This window comes from Arabidopsis lyrata, assembly GCF_000004255.2.
Source record: "Arabidopsis lyrata subsp. lyrata unplaced genomic scaffold ARALYscaffold_2, whole genome shotgun sequence".
NCBI classification, from domain to species: domain Eukaryota; kingdom Viridiplantae; phylum Streptophyta; class Magnoliopsida; order Brassicales; family Brassicaceae; genus Arabidopsis; species Arabidopsis lyrata.
The window spans coordinates 19,235,250-19,242,880 of NW_003302554.1; the positions used below are offsets into that span (position 1 = coordinate 19,235,250).

General features: G+C 42.0%; 2 protein-coding genes across 2 annotated transcripts in view; both read left to right on the forward strand.

The window, feature by feature from the left end:
- Positions 1-5: 5 nt before the first annotated feature.
- Positions 6-4,106, forward strand: LOC9323917 (heat shock 70 kDa protein 14). The gene is made up of 10 exons (XM_002887807.2): positions 6-149; positions 446-1,669; positions 1,792-2,019; positions 2,096-2,191; positions 2,332-2,550; positions 2,635-2,829; positions 2,914-3,060; positions 3,161-3,310; positions 3,412-3,542; positions 3,630-4,106. The coding sequence occupies exons 2-10, from the start codon at positions 500-502 to the stop codon at positions 3,784-3,786; spliced, it is 2,493 nt and encodes an 830-aa protein (XP_002887853.1). The 5' UTR covers positions 6-149; positions 446-499; the 3' UTR covers positions 3,787-4,106.
- A 540-nt stretch (positions 4,107-4,646) lies between these two features.
- Positions 4,647-7,631, forward strand: part of LOC110224235 (heat shock 70 kDa protein 15-like) — a 4,329-nt gene continuing 1,344 nt past the window's right edge. Inside the window, exons 1-7 of the mRNA XM_021010110.1 lie at positions 4,647-4,787; positions 5,158-6,373; positions 6,497-6,724; positions 6,802-6,897; positions 7,038-7,256; positions 7,341-7,535; positions 7,620-7,629. Coding sequence (XP_020865769.1) covers positions 5,204-6,373; positions 6,497-6,724; positions 6,802-6,897; positions 7,038-7,256; positions 7,341-7,535; positions 7,620-7,629 — 1,918 coding nt within the window. The 5' untranslated portion in view covers positions 4,647-4,787; positions 5,158-5,203. The remainder of the gene's footprint in view (positions 4,788-5,157; positions 6,374-6,496; positions 6,725-6,801; positions 6,898-7,037; positions 7,257-7,340; positions 7,536-7,619; positions 7,630-7,631) is intronic.

Genomic DNA, 7,631 nt, shown 5'->3' on the forward strand with positions numbered 1-7,631 from the left:
ACGCAACCCTGGGGCTCCTTGATAAACCTCTACCTCCTGCTCTCTTCTCTCTTCTCAACGACAACCTCCTGCTCTTCGTTTTTCTCTGCGACGAGAAAACCCAGATTTGGGTTCAAGCTTCCATAACTTAAACCCCTCTCGCGATCCAGGTATGTTTCTTAATCTTTATTCCCAGATCTTCCAGATCTGAAGCTCCTCTTCTTTTTTTTTCGTAGATTTGATTTTTAGATTTGATCTACTTGTATGAATGGCTCGCGTGTTCCCCCGCTTGGTGTGTATGTATTGGCGATTGTAATCTAAACTGTTGGTTTGATTTAGGTTCAGTAATAAGACTGCTTACCTGACCTGAGTTAACACCAATTCGTCTGTTGAGCTGAAAACTAATCTGTTCTTATCAATTTTCCACACTTGTTATTCTGATACTTTTTTTAAAAAAATTTATAAGGTTGCTTTCAAATACTTGGGAGGCTCCAGTATTATTGAATAACACAGCCTGACAATGAGTGTAGTTGGGTTTGATTTTGGAAACGAGAACTGCCTTGTTGCTGTTGCAAGGCAAAGAGGTATCGACGTCGTGCTTAATGATGAGTCCAATCGTGAGACTCCCGCTATTGTCTGCTTTGGTGACAAGCAGCGCTTCATCGGCACTGCTGGAGCTGCTTCAACCATGATGAACCCCAAAAATTCCATCTCTCAAATCAAACGCTTAATTGGTCGCCAGTTTTCCGACCCTGAGCTGCAAAGGGATATCAAATCCCTTCCCTTTTCCGTCACCCAAGGGCCTGATGGCTATCCTTTAATCCATGCTAATTATTTGGGAGAGAAGAGAGCCTTTACCCCGACTCAAGTCATGGGTATGATGTTGTCTAACTTGAAAGGTATTGCCGAGAAGAATTTGAATGCAGCTGTGGTCGACTGCTGTATTGGTATTCCTGTTTACTTTACCGACCTCCAGCGAAGGGCTGTTCTCGATGCAGCCACAATTGCAGGCTTGCATCCCCTGCGCTTGATCCACGAGACAACAGCTACAGCTTTGGCATATGGAATTTATAAGACAGATTTGCCAGAGAATGAACAGCTCAACGTCGCTTTCATTGACATTGGGCATGCAAGCATGCAAGTCTGTATTGCAGGCTTCAAAAAAGGGCAGCTCAAAATCTTGTCTCACGGTTTCGATCGCTCCCTTGGAGGAAGGGACTTTGATGAAGTTCTTTTCAATCATTTTGCTGCTAAGTTCAAAGACGAGTACAAGATTGACGTCTCCCAGAATGCTAAGGCTTCTCTCAGGCTCCGTGCTGCGTGCGAGAAACTCAAAAAGGTTCTAAGCGCAAATCCTGTCGCACCATTGAATATCGAGTGTTTGATGGACGAGAAAGATGTTAGGGGTGTCATCAAGAGGGAAGAGTTTGAAGAGATCAGCATCCCAATTCTGGAGCGTGTTAAGAGGCCTCTAGAGAAAGCTCTCTCTGATGCGGGCCTCACAGTCGAAGATGTACATATGGTCGAGGTTATTGGCTCTGGCTCTCGTGTCCCTGCTATGATCAAGATATTAACTGAGTTTTTTGGTAAGGAGCCCAGGCGTACAATGAATGCAAGTGAGTGTGTGTCGAGGGGATGTGCCTTGCAGTGTGCCATTCTCAGTCCGACCTTTAAAGTTCGCGAATTCCAGGTGATGGGTGCATATCTATGCTTAAGTAAATGTCGTTATTTTCGTCTACTTATAAGCAACTTGAGAACTGTCATAGTCCAGGTTATCTGACAAGTCATTATGATTTTTTATTTTCTCTTAAGGTTCATGAGAGCTTTCCTTTCTCAATATCGCTGGCTTGGAAAGGAGCAGCTTCTGATGCTCAAAATGGAAGAGCTGAGAATCAGCAGAGCACCATTGTTTTTCCCAAAGGAAATCCCATTCCTAGTGTCAAGGCTCTAACGTTTTATCGTTCTGGAACATTCTCTGTTGATGTGCAGTATGGTGATGTGAACGATTTGCAAGCACCTCCGAAAATCAGCACATACACGGTTTGATCTTTCCCAATGTCATAAATACGTAAGATTGTAGCACTCTTGTTTCTCATGGTTAATCTCCCTTTTGTAGATTGGTACCTTCCAGTCATCAAAAGGCGAGAGGGCAAAGCTTAAAGTGAAAGTGAGATTGAACCTGCATGGAATTGTCTCAGTTGAATCGGCAACTGTAAGTTTCTTTAAATGTACTATTTAAAGTCTCATTCTCTCTAATAACTGATTACAAGTTGATCATCCAGGACCGTGCCTTCCCTTATGAACTTAGGGATTCGTTAATTTATCCTAATCTTTTTCCTCCCCTAAATGCAGCTTTTGGAAGAGGAAGAAGTTGAAGTTCCGGTCACAAAAGATCAATCAGTGGAAACTACTAAGATGGACACTGACAAAGCTTCTGCCGAGGCAGCTCCTGCTTCTGGGGACTCTGATGTTAACATGCAGGACGCCAAGGATACCAGTGATGCAGCTGGTTCTGACAATGGTGTTGCAGAGTCTGCTGAGAAGCCGGTGCAAATGGAAACTGATTTAAAGGCTAGTTTCTCTCTTAACTGATACTGCTTGCTATTCGCTTGTGAACATTAGATAATAATGGATATTTATTAATGGATTGTGCAGGCTGAGGCTCCGAAGAAGAAGGTGAAGAAAACAAATGTACCACTGTCAGAATTGGTCTATGGTGCCTTGAAATCTGTGGAGGTCGATAAGGCTGTGGAGAAGGAATTTGAGATGGCTTTGCAAGACAGAGTTATGGAAGAGACCAAGGACCGAAAGAATGCTGTTGAGTCTTATGTTTATGATATGAGAAACAAAGTGAGAATCTTTTTTTCGTCTTTTCATTGGCAGTATGCATATGTAAAGTTGTGAGTATGGGGTACTGACGTGTCTTGTTTTCAGTTGAGTGACAAATACCAGGAATATATCACTGATGCTGAGAGGGAAGCATTCCTGGCGAAGCTGCAGGAAGTGGAGGATTGGTTGTATGAAGATGGGGAAGATGAGACCAAAGGTGTTTATGTTGCAAAGCTCGAGGAGCTCAAGAAGGTAATGTTGCAAAGACCGTATGATGACACTTTATTGTGCAGAAAAAAAAACATTTTTGATGTTAATGTTTTAACAGAGGCTGGGTATTGATCTTTTGCAGGTGGGTGACCCTGTTGAAGTACGTTACAAAGAGTCGTTGGAAAGAGGGTCGGTCATTGATCAGCTTGGTTACTGTATTAACAGCTACAGAGAGGCAGCTATGTCTAATGATCCCAAGTTTGACCACATTGAATTGGCTGAGAAGCAAAAGGTAAGAATTCAGCTCATCTCGAAAGCACAGAACAAATCGTAAATTTAACAGGCTTGGGGAAAATGGTTTGATGTGTGTTTTGTTGTTGTGCAATAATGAAGGTTTTGAACGAGTGTGTGGAAGCAGAAGCATGGTTGCGGGAGAAGAAGAAGCAGCAGGACACGCTTCCCAAGTATGCCACACCGGCTCTCTTGTCAGCTGACGTTAAAAGCAAGGCGGAGGCATTGGACAAGTAAGCAAGGATCTTTGTATCTGTCTCCTAATAGAAATGCTTGGTATATGTTGTATAGAGAGTGAACCAGTCTTGGATGTTTTGCAGGTTTTGCAGGCCTATAATGACCAAACCAAAGCCGGCTAAAGCAGAAGCACCACAAGCCAAGGGAGGTGAGCCGGCAGATGAGGGCAATAGTGAGGCAGAGCAACCAGCTTCTGCCGAACCAATGGAGACTGAGAATCCCGCCGAAGGTAGTGCCTAAATGAATGACGAGAGCGAGATGGTGTTGTATCGATTTTGTTCTTACTCTTTTTTTTTAATTTACCTAGCGGAACCTCTTTTTCTGGTTTCGCTATTATTCCCGGAAAAATTCTATATTTTTAATTCTTCCTTCTCGATAACAGTTTTTAGGAAGCGTCGTTTTTCTTATTGTTGTTACTTGTGGTTTTGTTTTTTAATTTGAAAGTCATTTTTTCTGCTCTTCTCTATAATTACTATGGAGTCAGTGTATACGGATCGTTCTATATTGGACTGGACTGTTTAACTTTATATAAACAGCAAATGAAAGTACGATTTTGATCTCTTAGAAGCTTAACATCTTCTCCTATGTGTGACGTTTATGCGGTGGCTCACCTCTTCCTGACCATTGGCAACAACTTCGAGGTGGTCATCCAGGCTGAAGTTGTATTGTTTCTATAATCCAAACAAGCATATCTTATGTAATACAAATTCTGATAACACCAGCCACTTCTCTATAATAATTGTAACTTTCTTATAATTTTTCAGAAATTTTATGTGTTAAATCATACAACTTGACCCACCCAACCTATTAAATAACAAATTTGTAGAAATAAAATTTGTTTTGACGGTGATTTTAAGTAAATTTTATACATTGGGTTTAAATAAATTATGTAGACTCAAAGTATACAAAAATATTGGGATAAAAAAAAAAAAAAAACCTAAGAAAGCAAAAAAGAGGCAAAAAAATAAAATATCACAAAAGAGAAAGGAAATGAAAGTGTTTAGAGAAAAAGAAAAAAAAAAAAAAAAGAAAGGAGAAGAACATTCCAGACGAACCCAAACCCTGTGGTGGTGTCTGCTCCTTAATTAAACCTCTCTTTTGCTCTTCCTTTATATATAAAAAAAAAAACTCTGGTCTCTTGCCTCTTCACTTTTTGGCTGCGACACGATTACAGATTAACTCACCTCACCCAGATTTCGGTAGAAGCTTCCACCAGAACGCGAACCCCTCTCGCGATCCAGGTATGCTCTACTTGCAGATCTTCTTCTAGATCTGATGCCTCTCTTTTTCCTCACTTATAGTTTTTTTTTTCAATCTATTTTCTGGTTGCTTTCCCTCGCGGATTACTTGTTTCAATAAGATTCTTCTGCTTTCGCTACTTACGGATTTGTAGTGGGAAATTGTCTTAGCTTCTTTTGTATTCAAACTCCACGTATGTATTGGTGATGTAAATCCAAACTGGTGGTTTGATTTAGGTTCAGTAAGGCTACCTGGCCTGATTGTTCGTCTTCTCCTGTTATCTTTCGAGCTCAAGGCTAGTCTCTTTTGATCGCTATTTCACAGTTTTTAATCGGATAGTTTTTTTCTTTTTTTTATATATATATATATAAGGTAGCTCTCGATCACGTGGGAGAATTGAAGAACACAAAGCCTGACAATGAGTGTAGTTGGTTTTGATTTTGGAAACGAGAACTGCCTTGTTGCTGTTGCAAGGCAAAGAGGTATCGACGTCGTGCTTAATGATGAGTCCAATCGTGAGACTCCCGCTATTGTCTGCTTTGGTGACAAGCAGCGCTTCATCGGTACTGCTGGAGCTGCTTCAACCATGATGAACCCCAAAAATTCCATCTCTCAAATCAAGCGCTTAATTGGTCGCCAGTTTTCCGACCCTGAGCTGCAAAGGGATATCAAATCCCTTCCCTTTTCCGTCACCCAAGGGCCTGATGGCTATCCTTTGATCCATGCTAGTTATTTGGGAGAGACTAGAGCCTTTACTCCCACTCAAGTCATGGGTATGATGTTGTCTAACTTGAAAGGTATTGCCGAGAAGAATTTGAATGCTGCAGTGGTCGACTGCTGTATTGGTATTCCTGTTTACTTTACAGACCTCCAGCGAAGGGCTGTTCTCGACGCAGCCACAATTGCAGGCTTGCATCCCTTGCACTTGATCCACGAGACTACAGCAACGGCTTTGGCTTATGGAATTTATAAGACAGATCTGCCAGAGAATGACCAGCTCAATGTTGCATTCATTGACATTGGACACGCAAGCATGCAAGTCTGTATTGCAGGCTTCAAAAAAGGGCAGCTCAAAATCTTGTCTCACGGTTTCGATCCCTCCCTTGGAGGAAGGGACTTTGATGAAGTTCTTTTCAATCATTTTGCTGCTAAGTTCAAAGACGAGTACAAGATTGACGTCTCCCAGAATGCTAAGGCTTCTCTCAGGCTCCGTGCTGCGTGCGAGAAACTCAAAAAGGTTCTAAGCGCAAATCCTGTCGCACCATTGAATATCGAGTGTTTGATGGATGAGAAAGATGTTAGGGGTGTCATCAAGAGGGAAGAGTTTGAAGAGATCAGCATCCCTATTCTGGAGCGTGTTAAGAGGCCTCTAGAGCAAGCTCTCTCTGATGCGGGCCTCACAGTTGAAGATGTACATATGGTCGAGGTTGTCGGCTCTGGCTCTCGTGTCCCTGCTATGATCAAGATTCTAACTGAGTTTTTTGGTAAGGAGCCCAGGCGTACAATGAATGCAAGTGAGTGTGTGTCGAGGGGATGTGCCTTGCAGTGTGCCATTCTCAGTCCGACCTTTAAAGTTCGCGAATTCCAGGTGATTGGTGCATATCTATGCTTAAGGGAATGTCGTTATTTTCGTCTACTTGTAAGCAACTAGAACTGTTTACTCCAGGTTATCTGACTAGTCATATTATGATTTTTTTTTTGTTCTCTTAAGGTTCATGAGAGCTTCCCTTTCTCAATTTCGCTGGCGTGGACAGGAGCAGCTTCCGATGCTCAAAATGGAGGAGCTGAGAATCAGCAGAGCACTGTTGTTTTTCCCAAAGGAAATCCCATTCCTAGTGTCAAGGCTCTAACATTTTATCGTTCTGGAACATTCTCTATTGATGTGCAGTACAGTGATGTGAACGATTTGCAAGCACCTCCAAAAATCAGCACATACACGGTTTGATCTTTCCCCAATGTCATGACTATGTATGACTGTAGCACTCTTGGTTCTCATGGTTGATCTCCTTTTTGTAGATTGGTCCCTTCCAGTCATCAAAAGGCGAGAGGGCAAAGCTTAAAGTGAAAGTGAGATTGAACCTGCATGGAATTGTCTCAGTTGAATCGGCAACTGTAAGTTTCTTTACGTGTACTATTTAAAGTCTCATTCTCTCTAATAACTGATTACAAGTTGATCATCCAGGACCGTGCCTTCCCTTATGAACTTAGTGATTCGTTAATTTATCCTAATCTTTTTCCTCCCCTAAATGCAGCTTTTGGAAGAGGAAGAAGTTGAAGTTCCGGTCACAAAAGATCAATCAGAGGAAACAACTAAGATGGACACTGACAAAGCTTCTGCCGAGGCAGCTCCTGCTTTTGGTGACTCTGATGTTAACATGCAGGACGCCAAGGATACCAGTGATGCAGCTGGTTCTGACAATGGTGTTCCAGAGTCTGCTGAGAAGCCGGTGCAAATGGAAACTGATTTAAAGGCTAGTTTCTCTCTTAACTGATACTGCTTGCTATTCGCTTGTGAACATTAGATAATAATGGATATTTATTAATGGATTGTGCAGGCTGAGGCTCCGAAGAAGAAGGTGAAGAAAACAAATGTACCACTGTCAGAATTGGTCTATGGTGCCTTGAAATCTGTGGAGGTCGATAAGGCTGTGGAGAAGGAATTTGAGATGGCTTTGCAAGACAGAGTTATGGAAGAGACCAAGGACCGAAAGAATGCTGTTGAGTCTTATGTTTATGATATGCGAAACAAAGTGAGAATCTTTTTTTCGTCTTTTCATTGGCAGTATGCATATGTAAAGTTGTGAGTATGGGGTACTGACGTGTCTTGTTTTCAGTTGAGTGACAAA

What these genes read in the sequence shown, in the direction of transcription:
- LOC9323917 (XM_002887807.2), top strand. Translation starts at nt 500, where the DNA reads ATGAGTGTAGTTGGGTTTGATTTTGGAAACGAGAACTGCCTTGTTGCT. An exon ending in AAATGGAAACTGATTTAAAG is followed by an intron (nt 2,551 to 2,634) that starts GCTAGTTTCTCT and finishes TGGATTGTGCAG; the next exon opens with GCTGAGGCTCCGAAGAAGAA. An exon ending in TTTATGATATGAGAAACAAA is followed by an intron (nt 2,830 to 2,913) that starts GTGAGAATCTTT and finishes TCTTGTTTTCAG; the next exon opens with TTGAGTGACAAATACCAGGA.